The 21,287-nt window shown below is 42.4% G+C and overlaps 1 protein-coding gene across 2 annotated transcripts in view; it reads left to right on the plus strand.

Annotated features, from left to right (window-relative positions):
- The first annotated feature begins 1,322 nt into the window (after positions 1-1,322).
- SLC9A7 (solute carrier family 9 member A7) overlaps positions 1,323-21,287 on the plus strand; it is a 98,030-nt gene continuing 78,065 nt past the window's right edge. For both annotated transcript variants that reach the window (XM_067559959.1, XM_067559960.1), the window contains exon 1: positions 1,323-1,906. In XM_067559959.1, the coding sequence (XP_067416060.1) occupies positions 1,648-1,906 (259 nt within the window). In that variant the 5' untranslated portion in view covers positions 1,323-1,647. The remainder of the gene's footprint in view (positions 1,907-21,287) is intronic.

The raw sequence follows: 21,287 nt of genomic DNA on the forward strand, positions 1-21,287 counted from the left end.
TCTCACCTGAGAGTAATCAGGTGATTCCAGTATAAAAGGAGTAGGAAATTGCAGTGCTGTGGGCAAAGTTTGTAGGGAGTAAGGAAAGTTCTCTGGGCTAGGAAAAAGCCTGAGTCGGCACGGGAGGGACTGCAAAGGTTCCCAAGCAGGGATGCCTGGGATAGACTCTATCCAAGCAGGGGAAGAACTGTACATGCCCTAAGCAGAAAGGGCTGGGAGGAAGAAGAGAAAGTGTGTTCTGTGAACTTAAGAATGAATTTTATCTTGAGGTCCTGAGTTTTATTTATGGTTTATTTTATATTGATAAACTTAGTCCCCAAGGAGGGATTTTTTTAATCAAGAAAGTTTGAAGTTAAATTTATTTGAGCAATCCAGTAGGGGAAACTGAGGCAGGCTGCCTATAGTTCATCCTAGGTGGTGATAGGAGGCAGCTGACCCAGTTAGAGTATCCAAAGAGGAAAGTGTTATCATAATTCCTAGTGCTTCTGTTACTGATTGTTGTGGACTGTGACTCTTAAAAAAATACATGAGGAGGGTCACTGTCATGTAGTTTAGGCCCCCAATTCAGTTTATAAAACTGAATGTTAATAAAACTGTATTAATGAAATGTTAGTTTTAAACATTAAAACAGAAACGTATTTGGATTCCTCTGCTGTGTCTACAAAGCAAAGGGTATAGTAGAATGCTAAGACATAACTGAAACTGAGCCAGTTAAGTGATGCTGAGTAGTATATTTTTATCATGCAAACTGAGTCAACTGAAAAGTAAAACAAGGTGGTCAAAAGTTAGATTTCCCCTGCCTCAAAAATTCTTAGTTTTGAGACCATTCAGTGATGTCAATATCACAGGCAAGGTAGCTTGTCTTAAAAATATTTCCTTATTCTAATCATTGATATATAGTGTTCATTTAAAATAATGTGGAAAAAGAGACCTTACAGAAATAAAGCATTTGGTGCTTTGCATGTTATGTTGCCTCAGGCCTTTGCCAAGCATGTGTGAGATGTTCCCCAGCAGTGTGCAGGGAGAGTGTTTTACCACCACTTTGCAAAGCTGCCAATGACTACACAAAGGGCAAGAGAGTAGAGAATCAGGCCCTCGCAGGGTGTGAATTTGTAGAGGGAGCTGGGGGAAATGGTAGGTTATTCGGACAATCTAATAGCTACCCCGACACCGCCACCCCACCGTGACTGGTCAGTCATCAGACACACTGCACAATCTAGAACAAAGGCAAAGGGCAGCTCTCACTGGGCCGGCTGCAGTGTGACTGCCGGGTTGGTCCCTGCAGAGAGAGCGCGCCACTGCCGGGGAAGTCCCCAAGTGTCAGGCAGGCAGGCTCCAATCCAACGCGAGGGCTTTGCCCGTCCTCATTTGGGCCTTGGGCGGCAGACGGGGCCTACGCCTTTAAGAGGCTGGGGAAGAGAGGGGGCGGCTGGCTGGTGGCTTGTCCCGTGTGCGCAGCGGTGGGAGAGCAAGAGCAGGAGGAACCTGCGCACTGGAGCTGCGCCCTGCCTGGCAGGCTGCGCGCAGACAGCCGCACGCAGCCCGGGGCGCTCGGGCAGCCCGGCTGGACCCATCCACCGCTGCAGCAGCTGCAGACAGGCGGGCAACGCCGCGGCGGGCGGAGGCGGCTCGCGGCTGCTCCCAGCCATGCAGCTCCCCGTGCGCTCCCGGCGGCTGCTGCTGCTCCTGCTGCTGCTGCGGGCCAGCGGGCTGCGGGCAGGGGAGCGGAGCAGCAGCGCTATGGAGGAGATCGCCACGGAGAAGGAGGCGGAGGAGAGTCACCGGCAGGACAGCGTGAGCCTCCTGACCTTCATCCTGCTGCTCACCCTCACCATCCTCACCATCTGGCTCTTCAAGCACCGCCGGGTGCGCTTCCTGCACGAGACCGGCCTGGCCATGATCTACGGTGAGTTGGGGAGACGCGCGGCCGGGGCGCCCAGCGGGAGCTGCCCCCGTGCCCCGAGGAGAGGAGGAGGAGGAGGAGGAGGAGGCGACTGCGGTTCCTGTGCTGAGTCCCCGCAACCTGCGAACCGGGCGGGCTGGGGAGCGAGGCTGGCCAGGGCGCTTCCTCCGCCTCTCTCGGCTCTGCTCCGTGTCACTTTCCTGCTTTCTCTCGTGAGACGCGCGTCCCCGACCCACCGCGCCGCTCCTCATGAGATGCCGGGGCCGGTGCTGGCTCTGACACGCCTCCCTTGACCTGGCTCTCTATGGCAAGGCTCGGCCGCAGCAATGGCTAGCCGTGGGGGAGCGCTCCTGCTGTGCGCCCTCGCCTCCCCGGCCTGTCCAGTTCCGATTGCCGGGGGTGGTGGTCGGTGTCAGGGGCCCCGTCCCATGAGCCAGGCTAAGGGCCGTGATTGGTCGATGGGAGGGAAGCCGAGTAGCTCGGTGTTTTGGTGCCACTCTGCTAAGGTTCAGTCCTGCAGTGACAGGAGGGAAGGCGGGGGGTGGCGGAGGGAGCCATCTACAAGAGCATGTCAGTGTGTGTGTGTGTGTGTGTGTGTGGTTTGCTCTTGTCTGCTCTCTCTTCTCACGCCTGCTGTTTTATTCTGGTGAAGAAAGCAGACCTCATCCAAAATGCATGCGTTTGGGCTGTGCTTTTACAACGCGCTGCCTTGTTTTCAAACTGCTAGGAGACCCGTGGATGTAAAAAAGAGAGAGCCAGCTGCTTTTTTATGATGTGACCAGTCCTGTAAAATCCATCTCAGGCCAGTAAACCCCCTATTGCGTAACTTGTCTTCTGAGGCAGTTTTTCAGGCAGCTTAGCTTGGGAACTGGCTCTGAACAACAGGGAAGAAGAAGAAAATAATTAATGCCTGCCAGGGCACACACAAGGTATAACATCCGAAATGGACTGTTGTTTCCCCATTATGTGTATTTGGGGTTGCTGTGCTCTGTACCACTTGAATGGTTGTGTTATGTCATTAGTGTGCACAATACGAAAAGGGCTTTAGCTTTTTAATCAATTTCTTTGGTTTTTAGGAGACTAGCTTGCTAAGAGAACTTGTATTTCTTGTACAAGGTGCACACGGGTCACCTCCAATCATTGCTTTGAAATAGATATAATGTAAACCATGCTGCCAGGATGAGTCTTGCACAAGATATGAAAAGTAGATTCATTAAACATTCCTGCTCTCTGTCCTTGTCACTGACTGCCAAGGAGCTGCTGTTTTGTTGTCTCTGGCACCCACTACTTATAGGCTATCAATTGATTCCGGCGAAATAAGATACCAGGAAACATGTATACAGAGCATTTTAAGCCCTCTTGGTTGAATCGGCAAGGAAACGAACAGAGCATGTTCTTTTATTTAAAAAAATAAAAATAAAATCCAGGTGTAGGACAAAAATATATGAAAGAACAGAACAGAAGTTCACACTTGCACTCTGTGTAGCTGTTAGTTCAGATGTGCTTAGTCCCCCAGTCTGCTATAATTAACGATTGGTGCAGAGGCCTGCAGGTAAACCTGTACTGGTGGTATATTTATTTATTTACACACACTGAATTCTTAAATACTTAGTGTACACATTTACGACAGAGAGAATTCTGACCATAAACTGTCATCCATTTAAAAAAATGACTTGTGTGTCTGTGATTGGTTACTGTATTACTGCCAGTGGATCTTTTCCTTTCATTAGGTAGACTAACTCTTGCATCATAATGTAAAACACCTACTTAAAATTTGTATGACATAAGCACACATGAGAAATTCTACACATAGGAAAAATGAACTTTTTCTTCACTGATGGGTACTAACTTATCCTAAGATCTAACTGGTTGTTTATTAGAGCAGTGGAATTTTCCTCTGCTGATGTTTTCTCTTAACTCATCCCAGTCTCCTCTTAGTGCCCAGTCTCTTGCTGCATTGCTGTGCATTTCATCTCTCTCTCACTCACACTCACACACACGAGTACTACTTGTCACTTTGGAGGTGTAAAGCACAGTACAAACATTAATTAGAAAGGAAAGATTAAGATCATATCATGCATGTTACTTAGCTACTGTCTTAATGTAGTCATCTTTAGAATTGCTTCAGGTGGGGAGTGTTTTAAGAACAGCACAGTATTCTGTACCTAGGTGTTTTTCTTAACATTGTATCTATATGTAAGTTTTACATACATGAAGGATTTGAAAATATCTATTGATAGTGGTGTGCATTTATTACATTTCTAAAATTCACACATCATTTATTTTACAGGACACCAAGGGCTTTTGAATGTATCATGCTTACCTCTTGAGGTGTGCTTTGACAGAAAATGTGAAATATTTCAAGTGGAAAAATCTTGGATTTTCATTAGGTGCAATACATTTACTGTAACTTTCAGGCCTTGATATTAAGATGGTTCCCTGGCTTCTGATCTTTGACAGAAAAGTGAAATTTCTATATTAATAAATCTCAATGTATATACAAATATATTGTAGGCTTTCATGTACTGAATGCAAAAATGTCACGGGAAATGTCAAAACATTTAATTATTGTATGATCCTGGTGCTTGAGAACATGGCTATTGTTAAAATTATTACATGTTTTCAAACAGCATCTCTTAAAAGACCTACGTAGAATACATATGTATCTATGGACTATATAGATGAGCCTCTTTTTGTTCCAAGATTATAATATATGATGATTTTGCTTGCTTTATTAGAACACCCTCTTGCCATGACATAACAGGCCTCTGGGAAGAAATATTTAAATGAGTTTGTAGTTTCTTTTGCAGATGTTAGTCTTCATGCCTGTAAAGCTATGCCAAGGTCTGTCTCACATTATTTAAAAATATTGCAGGCTTCTTTTAGAACAAAGCAACCTGTGTTCTACATAATATCAGAAATGTAACAAATCCATGTACTATAACAAAATTATATCCTTCATATAGCAGGTTTTTTTCTTCTTTTTGTACATACATTCACATAAAGACTGATGACTAAGCCAAGAGGCATTTGGTGAAAGCTGATAAACAAAACACAAGCAAAACTACATATGTATATACAAATTTCATATCCTCTCCTCCCCTGTCTTTGTTGCTTTGCATACAGTAGTAGTCCTTGATCGACAGAGCTTACAGTCTAAGAAAACAAATATCGATCAAAGAGTTATGATTCTGACTTGAATTTTTGGATGTCACTGCGTTATAAACATATAATACCAAACAAATTATAAAGATGCATGTGATTTTATCAGTATAGGTTCTAAACAATGCATACTAGCAAATGTGTGCTAACTTTGGGTTCAAGACAAGATAGGTTCACCATCAAATTTAATTTCAGTATGGGAAGGAAGCACCCCGAAGTCCCAGGTGGCTGTACAAAAATAGGCTATCTAAATACATTTATAAAAGAAGTAGATATGTATTCTCTAACCCTGAGTTACTTTTTCCATCATAGGGACACTAACCTCCAGACTGTTGGTCATAATTGTTGATTATGCTGCAAAGAACAAGTTTGTCCACAAAAGATGAGTTATTGGAGGTCTGTATAGGATTCATGCCTGATAAGGCCACTGCTTTGCCCAGATTTGTCTTTTTCCCCACAACTTGACATTACTGGCTGACTTGATTCCAGAATACCAGAGCCACTGTGCAATCCTACCACGCTTATAAATTCCCCGCTCTGTCACAACCTCCTCAACAGAAACTATCATTCCTTGACCATCTGTAATAGGTTCTGATTAAATATGCTCTCTAAAAACTTTATATTATTGTGGTATGGAGTGAAGTTTGAGTTTCATGCATGACTCTTCATACTGTAAACCATGTGCGGACCTGTGCCCAACAAGTTGATTAAAGCAACTCAAAAACGGTGTCTTCAAAACAAAGCATTAGTTATTTGTTCTTCCAAAGGTTCAAAGCATATAGAACAAAGTAAATAAAGGCCTTTATGCATAAAACTTGCACCATAATCTTTCCTTGCCAGATTTTGAAAGTTCTCCTCAGCCCAGCTGTGACTCCCTTATGTCTGGTTGGGAGAAGCAGACGTCTTGCTTGCCACCTGCTCTTTCTGTATCTCGGTGTGTTTCTTGCCAGCCAGTCAGCTCTTTCTGGTTCTCTTAGAAGCCTCCGGCCATTCACTCAGTCCCTTCCCTCGTCTAGGCCTCGTCCTGCAGTAGTTTAACATTCCCTTTAACATCTCTCCTCAGCCTTGGCAAAACAGCTATGTCATCAGGGGCTGAGGAGTTCCTTCTTCATGGCTATGAACCTGGCTGTTGTGTTATATTGTCTTTTCTGCTTGATTCCTTTAACAACCCTTGTGATCTAACTCCACAGTGAGTAACCCATCATAAACAGACAGACAGAGACATGTACCTTAATAATAAGAAAATAGAAATATTTCCCTGTTTTCACAATTTATAATTTATAATCTTATTTAAGATTAAGCAATATGTGTTGAGTCATGGACATCTCCCACAAGTACAGTAGAACCTCAAAGATACGAACACCTCAGGAATAGAAGTTGTTCGTAACTCTGAACAAAACATTATGGTACAGTGCCCTGCAGTCAGTGTCTTCTGGCTGAGGCTGGGAGAGATCTCTGCAAAGGTGGCACCTGTTTGCAAGCATCTCTCTGCCTTATTCCTGTTTCTTGCCTTTGGGCTGAACTGGGATCTGCCCTGCACCCTTGGCACTACAAGCCTCAGCCCTCAGCTGCTCCTCCCCAGGGCTTATGCTGCTCAGTGCCACGCTCCAGAGGTAGCACGTGGCAGAGGGTTGATGCCAGCCAGCTGCCCGTGCCCCTCCTTCCCCTGCCCCTTGCACTCCCAGAGATGCTGGCAGGATCCAGGAGTGCAGCCATGGGCAAAGCTTGGGCTGCCTGGGTGCACAGTCTGTGGCCCTTTAAAACTCCTCCAAAGGGCAGTTGACTCCCACTCCAGCTTGAGGCCAGGTGAGGCCAGGCCAGGCTTTGGTTGCAACCTTCAGTTCCTTGCAGCAGCATCAGCAAGGAACTTTCTTTCCTGGGCTCTGGAGGAAGGTGTGGTAGTGAAAACAGCTTCCCCTGCCTGGTGGGAAAGGAGAGGGTGAAACAGCGTGCTTAGCTTACAGGAACAGCGCAGACCTCAAACTGTTTCAGCTCTGTTTCTGCATTGCTGACCTTGCAATACAGGCATGGTATTTGCTTTTCTTTTTCTCTTCTTTTTTTCTTTTTCTTTTTCTTTTCCCCTCTCTGCTGCTGCCTGATTGCTTGCTTCCGTTTTCACAGGGCATTTGGTGACCAGTCAGTGTGTAAATCTGGTGTTCATATCTTTGAGGTTCGACTGTACTGGAGATCTTCTTTGACCGGCTTTAAAAAATACCCTAACAACGTGCATTACATTTAATTTGAGATGGCTAGTAGATGTTAATCAATTACAGTTTACAATTATACCTGTAACCCTTCTGCCAGGTGGAGTTGGCAGCAACAAGGATTGGGTTCAATATCTCAGACCTCAGTGGTTCAGAAGCCAAATTAGTAGTCAGCATTCCCCAAGGAGCCATAGTAGTGAGTTCATTGTTTCTTTTACGATATCTGTTCATATTTAAACAGTGTGACAGGGACATACAATCATAGAAGATTAGGGTTGGAAGGGATCTCAGGAGGTCATAGTCCAACCCCCTGCTCAAAGCAGGACCAACCCAACTAAACCATCCCAGCCAGAGCTTTGTCAAGCTTCACCTTAAAAACCTCTAAGGATGGCGATTCCACCACCTCCCTTTTCCTAATATCCAACTTAGACCTCTCCCATTGCAACTTGAGACCATTGCTCCTAGTTCTATCATCTACTTCCATTGAGAACAGCCTAGCTCCATCATCCCTGGAACCCCCTTTCAGGTAGTTAAAGGCTGCTATCAAATCCCCCTCATTCTTCTTTTTTGCAGACTAAACAAACCTAGTTCCCTCAGTCTCTCCTCATAAGTCTTGTGCACCAGCCCCCTAATAATTTTTGTTGCCCTCCACTGGACTCTCTAACTTCTCCACATCCTTGTTGTAGTGGGGGGGCCCAAAACTGGGCACAATACTCCAAATGCGGCCTCACCAATGCCGAATAGAGGGGAAAAATCACTTCTCTCGATCTGCTGGCAATGCTCCTACTAATGCAGCCCAATATGCTATTAGCCTTCTTGGCAACCAGGGCACATTGCTGACTCATATCCAGCTTCTTATCCACTGTAACCCCCAGGTCCTTTTCTGAAGAACTGCTGCCTAGCTCATTGGTCCCCAGGCTGTAGCTGTGTATGGGATTCTTCCGTCCTTAATGCAGGACTCTGCACTTGTCTTTGTTGAACCTCATCAGATTTCTTTCGGTTGAATCCTCTAATTTGTCTAAGTCACTCTGTATCTTATCTGTACCCTCCAGCATATCTACCACTCCCCCCAGCTTAGTGTCATCTGCAAACTTATTGAGGGCACAGTCCACCCCATCCTCCAGATCATTAATGAAGATGTTGAACAAAACCGGCCCCAGCACCGACCCCTGAGGCACTCCGCTTATTACCGGCTGCCAACTAGACATCGAGCCATTGATCGCTACCCATTGAGCCCGATGATCTAGCCATCTTTCTATCCATCTTAAAGTCCATTCATCCAACCCATACTTCTTTAACTTGTTGATAATACTGGGGGAGACCGTTTCAAAAGCTTTGCTAAAGTCAAGGTATATCATTTCCACTGCTTTCCCCACATCCACAGAGTCAGTCATCTCATCATAGAAGGCAATCAGGTTGGTCAGACATGACTTGCCCTTGGCGAATCCATGCTGACTCTGATCACCTACCTCTCTTCCAAGTGCCTCAAAATGGATTCCTTGAGGTCCTGCTCCATGATTTTTTATAATCATTTTATACACACACACACGCACTCCATATTGAGTGTGTATAAAATTATTCTCACAGCAAAATGACTGACTAAATATTATTATTTTATCAACTACAATTGGTTAATAACATAGTAAAAGCATCCTGATTGTGATTTCATAACCAATGTACGCTATTAACCACTTTGTTTTAATATCATGTGCTGCAAAGAGATGCAGGAGACGCATTAAAGAGCCGCTTGTGGCTTGCGATCCTCAGTATGAGTATCCCCAATCTAGAGGTTCCTCTTAACCATACAAAACAGAACTGGCTTGAACCCACACCCAGTAATGTGAGGAAACCATGTCTGGGCACCTCTAAGAGGCAATACTTCCTCTCTTTCAAGCACTCAGTCTGTGTATAATAAAAGAGAACTTTTAATAAAAGGGAAAGGGAACTAAGCATTAGTTTGGGAAAACACCACAACCACATTCAAAGCATGTGACCATAAGCAAAACCCAAATCTACAGTGTGTTGGGCAGTGTCCTTTACCTCAGTTTCCCACATATCATTCCCCGCTCCCTCTGCTGTACCCCACTCAGTTAGTTAGCTGTCCTTGGTTAGCAAAGACCCTGAGTTTTGAAGTGTGTTTGCCAGGGTTCACATCCCATCTCAGAAAAGGGGGAGGAATGTCCCTGTGGTCATTGTGTGCCTTTGTAATGGCTGTTTGCTGCTGCTGCAATTGCTTTTTTTTCTGTCACTGCTGGTTGCTTGCTTGCCATTGCTTTTCTCTGCTGCCCCTGGTCGTGTGCTGCCACTATTGGAGGCTCGCTGCCACATTTGTGATGCTGTGTTCTGAGGTTTCACTGCTCAACCCAGGTGTTTAGTGATTTTTAGCTCTTTGATTTCACTGGGTTGCAGGGAACTTCACTGCCCATACAATCTCTGTATTGTCTTTCCTTTCACCACTGTTCCCACACCAGGTCTAAGGCATTTTCCTTTGACCTGCTTATTAGTCATTCAGCTCTGGTAATCACTGAACAGATACAATAATGTTCAGAGAGGAGAGTCAAATGGTATCTAGGACTCTTTGGGTATAGGCCACTTCACCAGGTAGGAATACTTATCCACATCTCCATTCATTATCAATGTCATTTGGCATCCCTATGCCCTGCTTAGCTGGTAAGGTTCAGATTAGGGTGACCCCTCTCAGTCAGGGCAGGCCAAGTACAGTTCTGCTGCCCTTTACTCATACAATAAAAGATAACATTTCATAACCCCTGCACTTAATGCTAAAGTGATTTGTAACCCAACACCAGCCAAAAGTGATCATTTTAGCAAAGCAGCTCCATCATGCGTCATATGTAGGCTGAGTAGGCATGTCTATGCAAACATGGTTTGTTCCTGAAGTCTTTTCCCTCCAGCTCATCACTAGATGTCAGGAGAGAACTCATGCAGATGCTACTTACACATCTTTTAAGTAATAAGCCCTTTGGGGCAGGAGATGGCCTTTACTCATGGTTTGTAAAATGCAGAGCACAGCTAACACTGACCTTTTTGAGGCCTCTAGGTGCTACTACAATATAAGCATGTGAGACTCACTTCTTCAACTGCTCTGCCTTTGGTACTGCTCTTGAAGTCAATGAAAGCTATATGTATGCAGCAGTTACAGAAGCAGGTCCTCCCTGACACAAGTATACAAACTTGTGATAACAATTGTGAGGGGTGGTAGTTAATTTTTCTCGACATTGATCTGAATCCTGCATTTAATGCATAGTGACCAATATTTTTCCTGATAATGATCAGCCTTATAGCTTAGTTGATCTCTGTCCATATTGTCATCATAACACATTAATTTGGATTTCTTGTATTGATTTTTAGCTATCAAAACCCACTTACATTGCCTTCTTTGACTGCTATCATACAATGTCTGTAAAGACCAACTTGGTCACACTAAGCACTATGGTTTCTTTCTGTTTTATGAGCAATGAGCATAGGGTATTACTTGGCTTTTGTTTCTGGCAGTTTCTGTTTCCCACTGGGTGCTTGATCAGACTGTGCCAAATATTATAACTGTTCTGATCTGTGGGGGGGGAAAAGCCTGTCCTTACTTATGTTCTACATGTCTTTATGAAGGCTTGTTTGAGGGAAGAGTTACAAATGTTCAAAAAGATCTAATATTCAGTTTTTAAAGACAGACTCTTACTTGTTGAAAGAGATGAAGGAGGAGGGAATCCTTTTCATTTGGCTTATCCCTCACCTGGAAAAAGTGACCTTTTGAAGTTTAGGAAAGGCTTTAGGCACTTTCCCTCCCCCACCTCCCGCCCTCCTCTTCCCCCCCCCCCCCCAAAAAAAAAAAAAAAAAAAAAAAGCAAATATTAAGTTTTTGGTGCCTCACATTCTGGGTGCCCTGCATGAAGGGATCTTAATCTCAGTGGGTGGGTGCTCTGTAATTTCTGAAAATCAGGCCACTTTAACGTGTCTCATGTTGGACACCCAAAATCACTAGTTGCATTTGAAAATCTGTGCCTTGGACTCAGCTCAGTATGCAAAAGGAAATCAAAGCTGCTGCAGCCTGAGATACATAACTTCATATAGTATTTTTGCAAATTGGAAAATATAGTAATGGTATGCATTAGCCATTATAAAGACAAAGTGACTGAAGAAGAGCTCTGTGTCACTTGAAAGTGTGTCTTTCATTAACAGAAGTTAGTCTTATAAAATATATTACTTCCCCGTCTTGTCTCTCTAATGTCCTGGGAACCAACACTACTAGCCATTATGTCATTCTCTTTCTTGTTAATTAGGGCTTTTGTTACCTTCACGCAAACTCGGGAATAAAATACACTGACATTCTTTGGAGAACTAGGAGAAGGTAAAGAAATTCTGCCTTTAAGAGCCAACTGGATACACAGAATCGTAGAAATGTAGGACTAGAAGGGACTTTGAGAGGTCATACACACCAGTCGCCTGCACTGAGGCAGAACTAGGTATTATCTAGACTATCCCTGTCTTGTGTTCATCTAACTTGTTTTTAAAAACCTCTAATGGCAGAGACTCCACAACTGCCCTAGGTAATTTGTTCCAGTGCTTAACTACTCTTACAGTTAAGAAGTTTTTCCTAATGTCTAACCTAAATCTTCCTTGCTGTAATTTAAGTAGATAAGGAGAACAATTTATCACTCTCCTTTTTATAACAACCTTTTCCATACTGTACTTGAAAACTGTTATGTCCCCTCTCAATCTTCTCTGCTAGACAAAACAAACCCGTTTTGTTTTCAGTTTTTCCTTGTAGGTTTTTTAGACTTTTAATCATGTTTGCTTTAATCAATTTACTTTAATCATGTTGCTCTCCTCTGGATTTTCTCCAATTTCTCCATATTTTTCCTGAAGTGTGGTGCCCAGAACTGGACATTGTACTCCAGCTGAGGCCTTATCAGTGCTGAATAGAATGGAAGAATTACTTCTCATGTCTTGCTTATCACAGTTCAGCTGATGTATCCCAAAATGATGTTAGCTTTTTTTTTTTTTTTTTTTTTTTTTTTTTTGCAACAGTATTACATTGTTGACTCTCATTTAGTTTGTGATCCACTATAACTACTGTATCCTTGTCTGCTGTACTCCTTCTTAGGCAGTCATTTCCCATTTTGTATTTGTGCATTGAATTATTCCTTCCTAAGTGTAGTACTTTGCATTTGTCGTTATTGAATATCATCCTGTTTATTTCAAACTATTGCTCCAGTTGGTCAAGATCATTTTAAATTCTAATTCTCTCCTCCAAAGTGCTGGAAACCCCTCCTAGCTTGGTATCATCCACAGACATTTTAAGTATACTCTCTCTGCCATTATCCAAATTATTTATGAAGATATTGACTAGAACCAGACCCAGAACAAATTCTTGCAGGACCCCACTCAATGTCCCCTTTCAGCTTGACTGTGAACCATTGATAACTAATCTCTGAGTTTGATTTTCCAACCAGTTGTGCACCCATTTTCTAGTAGGTTTGTCTAGGCTATATTTCTCTAAGTTGCTTATGAGAAGGTCATGTGAAACGGCATCAAAAGCCTTGCTAAAGTTGAGATATATTACATCTGCTGCTTTCCCCCCCCCCCCCCCCCCCCCCCCTGCACAAAGGCTGGTTACTCCATCAAAGAAGGTTGGTTTGACATGATTTGTTCTTGACAAATACGTGCTGACTGTTACTTATTGTCTTCTTGGTGCTTACAAATTGATGGTTTGATTATTTGCTCCTTTATCTTCCTGGGTACTGAAGTTAAGCTGACTGGTCTATGATTCCTTGTCTTTATTCCCCTGGGCCCTTTTTATAGACAAGTATTATATTTGCCCTTTTCCAGTGCTCTGGAATCTCTCCTGTCATCCCTGAGTTCTCAAAAATATTTGCTAATGGCTCAGAGATCTCTTCAGCCAGTTCCTTAAGTATTCTAGGATGTTTTTTGCCAGACCCTGTTGACTTGAAGACCTCTAACTTGTCTAAGTAATTATTCAATTGTTCCTTCCCGAGTTCAGCCTCGGATCCTACCCCATTTACACTGATGTTCACTATGTTATGAAATGTCTGCGTGTTTCTTCTATATTATTTCCTTTTTTTATTTTTTTTATTTTTTTTCAATTTTGATGGTCAGGTGATTGGCAGGTTGGGGAATCCTTGCCCTTCCCAATCAATTTCTTTCTCCATGTAAGCATTTAGGGTGGGGGTTTCAAAAGTGCCTAAGTGACTTAGAAGCGCAAGTCTTATTGACTTTCCAAGTCATCTAGGCACACTCCTACTCTTAATCTGGATTCTGGGTTTGTGAGTCTAGCCATATTTAACTCAGAATAGATATGTGGAGATACATTTTTCCTCCTTGAGATTGTATGGTATCTGTAATTATTTAGTTTAAGAAGAACATTCATCTTGAGGGTATTTTTATTAGTGATGTATGAAATATTTAGCAGCTTTCAGCATATTGGACTTATTCAGATTTTTCTACCAAGAGATGGGTAATTTAGCTCATACTTTTTTTTTTTTTTTTTTTTTTAATGTAGAAGGTGGCTGCAGAATGCAATTAACTGGATGTGCAAGAATATAATGAAAATGATATAAAATTGCTTCATCATGCACTAAAATCTGACAATTCACTTTACCTTAGAAAAGCCTAACGTTCCTTGAAAGCTTCAGTGAAATAAATTGACTTCATCAGGAAAGAATAATTGAGGGTGAGGGTGGAGAATGTAATAAGAGTAACTGTGCTCTTTAGCCAGGAGAGTTGTGTGGTTCCCCCTCGAAATCCAAAACCCTGATTCTCAAATGTGTGGGCTTTTTTCCCGTTAAATGTCTGAAACTGTTCTGGATAAGGTCACTACTCGTCAACCTTCGGATCACTCGAGCCTCTCTGCTGCAATGTCTGTAAGAAATCGGTTAGCTAATAAAGGTTTGAAGGGTTGATGGGGATATTTGGAACTTCTTACCCTTATAATTATGAGAACAACAATGTGCATAAAAACTGTGTAGTTATTTGATTGCATCTCTTGTTGTTTTAGAGGATAAACTACTTGGGAAGGAGCTTGTAATCATGCCTGTACCATGCCTTTCATAAGGGAGCCATGAGCCCCACTAGGGCTTTTAGGTGCTACCATAACAGTCTGGGTTAGGATGACCAAATGTCCTGATTTTATAGGGACAGTTCCAATATTCTTACATAGGCGGCTATTACCCCCCACTCCCTGTCCTGATTTTTCACACTTGCTATCTGGTCACCCTAGCCTGGGAGTATGTGTAATTCCATGGGCAAGTGAATGACAAAAAGGTGTATTTGATTAATCAAAATCATGATTTCAATGGTGTCACCCTCTTCAATGTGGCGGGGGAAGAGGGCTCACTGCTCCCAGCTCCAGGTCCTCCGGTTGGTGGAAATGTTCTTAATATAATGAGGTCGAAAGTGGGTCAAGTTGGGTTTCATTAGAAAGCCATTTCTCAAACAAGCACAAAGGTACCAAACGTGGCAAACCTAAAACAATTGTGTAGATATAAAGTCAAGAAAATGTTTAAAAATCAACACTTTTAAAACTGTATTTTAACAGGGACTTGTCAAACATGCAGCCCTCAGAAAATTAAATTGTGGCCCTCTATTGACAGTACTGTGTTATCAGTTAATGGTCAGAACAGGATACCTGTCTAACTTCATTTTTAATATTACAGATTATATTAATGGGAGGAGCACTTCAAGTTGATTTCCTATTATTGGAGGGGGGGAAAGAAGTGGTTCAGTGGTATTGATTATCAGCTTTGTTTATTATGCCGAAAGAATTGTAATGAGGCACTGGTTAAGACATCAGCATCTAGCCAGGAGTTACTGGAATCCATCTGTAGACGGTTTGCACATAGTTACATAACATACACACTACAACGTAATTAATTACAATCCTGATGTTATTTATAACAAAATCTATGTTTTTAATTTGGTCTTGATCCTTTTTTTGTATCAATTGGGAGAAGAAGAGTACTGACTAGTAGCTGAATCTTTGGAGAATACGACCGCGAAGGAGCTGGTTAAACATGGTGCTCAATGGCACCTCAAATGCTATAACAAGGGTGGCCAAACCGTGGCTCGTGAGCTGCATGTGGCTCTTTTACAGTTAAAGTGCGGCTCACGGAGCCCTCTATGCCCCCTCCCACCCGCTTTGTCCACCTACCAGACTGGGGTGGGGAGGTCGGAGCTTCTGCCCTGAGGCATGGTGGTAGGGGTAGAGGATTCTGCCCAGTAGGGAAGGATGTTCAGTAAGTTTGGCCAGCCCTGTGCTATAAGAAGTGCATTCATAAACTGAATTTGGCAAGGTTGAAGAGGAAGTACAGTGAGCATGAAGAAAAAGTTGAAGATGTCAGGACAAGTGCCAGTTGTGGGTGAGAATTGCCTTGTACTTGGGCTCCTGGAATGCATTTTGAGAAGAACACCTGCATTTTCTGCAGTAAGCTGGAAGCCCAAACTCCTCCATTAAGCACAGTTTCAACATGTGCCAAACTGTATGAAGTAGTCATTCCTAGTAAGAATGTGGCATGGAAAGTAAAGTTAAGTGGGTACATAGACCCAAAAGATGCCCACATGTATGACTTTGCGTATCGCATTGAGTGCTACACTAAATGCATGTGATGTGTGGTGTTGTGCTAAAAAGTAAAAGGAAGGGAAACAAATACGGATTTTACTACTGCAAACTGCAATTCAGCTGGAGTTTATACATTGCCTCACAGAGGCTCTAATGGTGAGAAAGTGATGGTGATGGCCAATGCGGAGGCTAAATATAGAGAAATATGTGCTTTAAATGGGATTGAAGAGGAGCAAATGCTTAGCAGAAAGGCTTTTAGAACATTTATTAAAGATGGGGTATGGATGTAGTTGTTAGCAATCCACAGAAATGAATATCGGCACATACTCTTAAAAGCTATCCAGAGCAGAAGAAAGTGCTGATGTCAACAGTAATATGAAAAGACTGTTTGCAGAAGACTTTTGGTGTAGCAGCCATAGATGGTATGGTTCAGATCAAAGCTCCTGACAACCCAGGAACTGTTAATACCTGCTCAGATTTGGCTGAACACTTCATTATGAGATTATTAAAAAATACTGCACCAATGACAAAAGTCCACCTTGTATTTGGTGTGTATGTTTAGGAATCAATTAAAAATATTAGCAGAAAGAAGAGACTCTGTGATATTGGTCCAATATAAAACTACTGACTCCATGAACATCTCTAGCATCACAATGAAGAAACTACTGTCTCATATTTACATGAAGGAGAGTTAACACCATACATTGCAGGGAAAATGCTGCAGCACATGAAGAATTGCTTGAATAATTTTGTTGTTTCATGGTGTAATGAAGCTGCCATCTCACTGTTCAGTGGAGTTTCTTCGTAGCTCCCGTGAGGAGGCTGACGACAAAATTATCAATGCCAAAGAGAGGTGCTACTTAACTCTAGATTTTTGCATGAGACCCAGATGTTCTAGTGCTCTTTGTGAGGCATTCCCTAAGATTTATGCAATATTCTGTTTTTGTGTCTGCTGCTGAAGAACAGAATCACCGTATGTCCCTCAGAGATGTGTTTCTATCACTAGGATCATTCAAAACTGCCACACTACCAGGTTTACACAGCCTTTTGGGATCTGACACTGCTGCAAGGTTGGCTGGACAGACCAAATTATCTGACTGGAAGGCATTTGATTCAGCCTTCACAAACTCTCTCTTTGCTCTGAAGGTGCCCAGAATGGCTGAAACTCTGAGGTCAGAAATACACTGAAGGCATGCATATGCTGAACTGATCATTGGAAGACCAATATTATGACACTTGCAGAGCTACATTGGTGGATGTTTTCCAAGAAGCAGACAGATGGAGAAAAATTGCCACCAACAAAGGGTGCATTTGTACCTGCTAAGAAGAGGGCAAATTATCAAGCAGTGGAATGGCTCCAGGATGATAGAATGCATCTAAAACTACTCTCCCCGTCAGTCCTGGATGGGTCTTGGGGGATGGACTGAACACACCAGTTATGTGTGAAATAGTGTGCACTTGCAAATCGGTGCGTCAGCTAATCAAATCTGCACGTGCAAAGACAAGATGCTCACCATGGTGCACATATTTGGCCAGCAGCCTATCCTGTATGGAGATGTGTGAGTGCTGTGCAGATGAGGATCAGTGTGACAAAATGTCTAGAATGATGACCTGGATGCAGGCGTCCCAGATGATGACTTTGATGAATAAATGTTTTCAGTCCTACATGTCAGGGCTAACTTCCCTAGATTACCAAAGAGCAGTGGCTTTCTTTTTTTCTTTCTTTTTCTTTAATGTAAACAATGTATCCCTTTGTTAATTTTAAAAAGCTGACTTTTAAAAAATATTTCTTCAAATATATATCTATATAATTGTTCAACGTTTGCCATGTTTGGTACCATTGTGTCTGTGGGAGAAAGGACTTTTGAATGATACCCAACTAGACCCATTTCTCACAATACTGTGTTATCAAAATTTCCAACAAGCAAAGGACCTGAAGCCAGGAGCTTGGGGATGGGGAAGATGCTGCGAGTCCCCTGTGCCACTCTGCAGAGAGTGATTCCTTTGAAATTAAGATTCTGTAGATTTTTTTTTTTTTACAAATCAAATGGCACCCTTACCTTTCTATCACTGACTTGCCCTCGGAATGGTATTTTACGACATTATAATCCCAGACTGTAATAAAAATGTTACATAATCATCCAGAGGCAGCTTTTCTGGATGACTGAAAATGTCTGCCTCTGTATAAGCTGTGTACTTGGTCAGACTGACATTTTACATTAATAATCATAGAGAGTTTTGCTGTGTTGTCCTCTAACATGTGAAAATAACTAAAAAGAAAAAACCAATTGTATTTGTGGGAGTATTGTTATGAGCTGGTGAAACCTTGTTGTGGGTTGAGTTAAAACCTCGTTCAGATGGATGTGTGAATGTGCCCTTCATTTAGGATAGTTCTAACAGATGGTTATGGGGCCACACCTAAAACAAGGCCTATTAGAATCTGCCCAGAAACTAGCACCATCTGGAGATGAGGCTCCAATGGGTTTTGTGAATATGTGGGGGTGAGTGAGAACACTCCACATAGAAACTGAGAACAGATAATGGGGAGAGGCAAAAAAAGCAAGAAAGCCAAGCAGTAGCCTGTGAGTAGAGAGGCTTAAGGCTATAAGCTAAGAAACTGCTCCTTTTGTTCTTGGTTCCTCTTGAGTTCGGAGAAGCAGGACTTTATTCACAAGGAAATGTACAAACAAGTTTGCAACAAAGAAAATATCAAACTCCATCAATTTCTACTTCCAATTGGAACATCTCCAAGGCTCTGAAACTTAACTAGCCACTTGGGTCAAAAAGGGGCAGCATTACCTATATATTTCCAATTCATAATTTTTTTTTAAATGGTCCCCAAACACTGAAGGGCAAAATATAGATGTAAATTGTTTCATTTTAAAAACAATTTAATACATACATCAGTAAGTAAACCCATGCACACAACTGAACATTGGCTTCTTATGTTGTTAGTTTTCTAAAACCATGCACCTATTCAAGTTGGCTGCCATAGTATGTTTGAGCATTAGTGAAGACCTTGGGCTGTCATGAAACCTTCTAGTCATAATCATGAGAAATTTATGTGGGTATCGCCCCTCCATTGGCTTTAACAGTATGGATTGTTGTTTGTTCAGGCTTAATAGCAACACAATGGAACAGTATTTCTGTGACTGAGGATAGAATTTCCAAGAATTAGATTTGTAGTGTGAAAACTTCAGTTAATTTCACTTTGTGCCATTATATTGAACTTCTGTGCATTTCTACCAGAAAAATAAGTTGCACAAGTTTCCTCTGAGAACTAAATACCTCTGATTCATTAAACTTCTTTCTTCCTGTGTGCGGTTGGCCCATGGGATGTTAAAACAGAAGGAAGAGGTGTTAACTGAAAGATGGCTGACAGTTGATGGTGTCATAGTAGTTAAAATTGTCAGCTTCCTTTTAGAAACAGCTTTTGACTTGCACGTGAAACAGTCAGAACTGATGGTATCTGATTTAAGGTGTGTGTGTGTGTGTGTGTGTGTGTGTGTGTGTGTGTGATATCACACATAGCTACAAGAATTAAATTCTATTTCAATTCTTTTTACTAAAAGCCCTCCTCCCAACTGTTAAGTAAAATTCTACCATATTACCTCCACATCCACTTTAAATGTCTGCATTGATATCCCATTCTTATCACATTAAATTCAAGCTCTTCATCCTTGTCTGTAAGGCCCTACATAATCTTAACATGACCTGCATCTCGGCTTCCATTTATTGCCTCTGCTCTTTGCACTCCTGTTGCCTTACTCCTCACTTAAGCTTTCTCCCATTCTTTGCTTTGTGCCTGCTCTCTTGCTGCTCCTTGTTCTTGGAACAGTCTCCCTGCCCTTTACCCACCAAGCACTTGATCACTTTTCCTTGAAATACCCTTTTCAAAAATACCCTCCTTACTACTGACAATTAATTACCCCTAGACTCTCCCACTCCTGAGCTGCCCTGTATATTGTCTTGTGGTTAAAATGTAATATCTTTGTCAGGGAACTTGTCTTATGTATGTCCTATGAATCATTGTGTATGTTTATTCTACAGAGATCTTGTAACAATTCTTTCCACCTCCTAAGGTATGTACAAATTATGGGCCAAATCATTTGTGTCATAGGAGAGCCAAATACATGCTCATGGGAGAGCCAAAATCAGTTTTAAAACAGAGGTTTTGCTTGCAATCTCAGGGTGTGGTCATATGGAGCTGGGCTGTGCAATTCACCTTGCCTGGTGACTAGGTGAAAGAGAGGCTGGTGAGAGAAGGGTTTAAATGAGAGAGAGCTCGTAGAGATTCAATCCAGACAAGATTGGTAGAAGATGATAGTGGTGGCTTTATTTTATGTAATGGCAGTGGCTAGACACTGTGATCCTCATTATATCCCGATCCAAGTGGGTGCTGTCTGGTGGATATGGTCCCTGTCCAAAAAGCTAACAGGCTAAGAAAGTGAGTAACATGCAAAGGGGTGAGGAGGGGAGGGACCATATATACTTGCACATATGTAAATATATTTGAGTTTTGTAATCCTCTCAATAAATACCCAGTTTACCCAGCTACCCTTGGCCTTGCCATTTAAACATGGTCTTATTTCTTGTAGGTGTTGTGGCAGAACTAGGTCTTGGAGGTGGGTTTTGAATGGAGAATGTAATGGTCTCACCAAGGAAGGATGTTCCATACAGAGTCTGCAGGAAATTGTGAAAGCATTTGTGGAAGAAATAAATGAGTGGGTGGCTGAGCATGGCCTTCTTGGCTCTGTGTGTGGTGGGGGTGAGGAGATAGGAATGAGTAAATTGGAAGGAGCAAAGTTTATGAAGGATCTTTATGTTGATATAACTAGTTGGAGGAAATGGTAGAAATAAATCTGACCATTTTTCATCCCAGGAGTCTGCAACTTGGGGTTCTGGTTGCATTTTAGATCACTTTTGTATATCTAGAAAGCAGTAGGTGGTGACCAAGGATGTTTTTCCCACTCCCAATCTGCGTTCGGTGAGGAGAATGTAATAACTTCTTCTGGGTGCCAACCTTGCCACAGTCCTATGGGCCTCTCTTAGCTCCAACTCGTATTACAGGATTATACTCTACATGGGACTATGTGACACTCTGTACCTCAAAGTAGCCCCCATATTCACCACTGATATGATTATGGTATGTTTTGTACAAAGTGTGCCTTATCATTTTAAGTCTTGAGCTGCTGGACATTAATATCCTGTTGGATTGTATGTGCTACCATTATATATGAAGTTACAAAGCATTGCAGCATGTGTTACTGAAAGTAATTGTGAGGTTGGGAGACACCCACAGCCAGTCTTTTAGTGGCAACAAAGGACTAGCCAGACGTGCTGAAGGCCCATTAAAAGGGAATCCACTCTCCCAACAGCTCTTCTCAGAGAGAGCGTGTAGGCAATGGAGATTGCCTGACTAATGGGG

The sequence above is a fragment of the Emydura macquarii genome, unplaced genomic scaffold (assembly GCF_026122565.2).
Source record: "Emydura macquarii macquarii isolate MOO-44397 ecotype Brisbane River unplaced genomic scaffold, CSIRO-AGI_Emac_v2 contig_2207, whole genome shotgun sequence".
NCBI classification, from domain to species: Eukaryota; Metazoa; Chordata; order Testudines; family Chelidae; genus Emydura; species Emydura macquarii.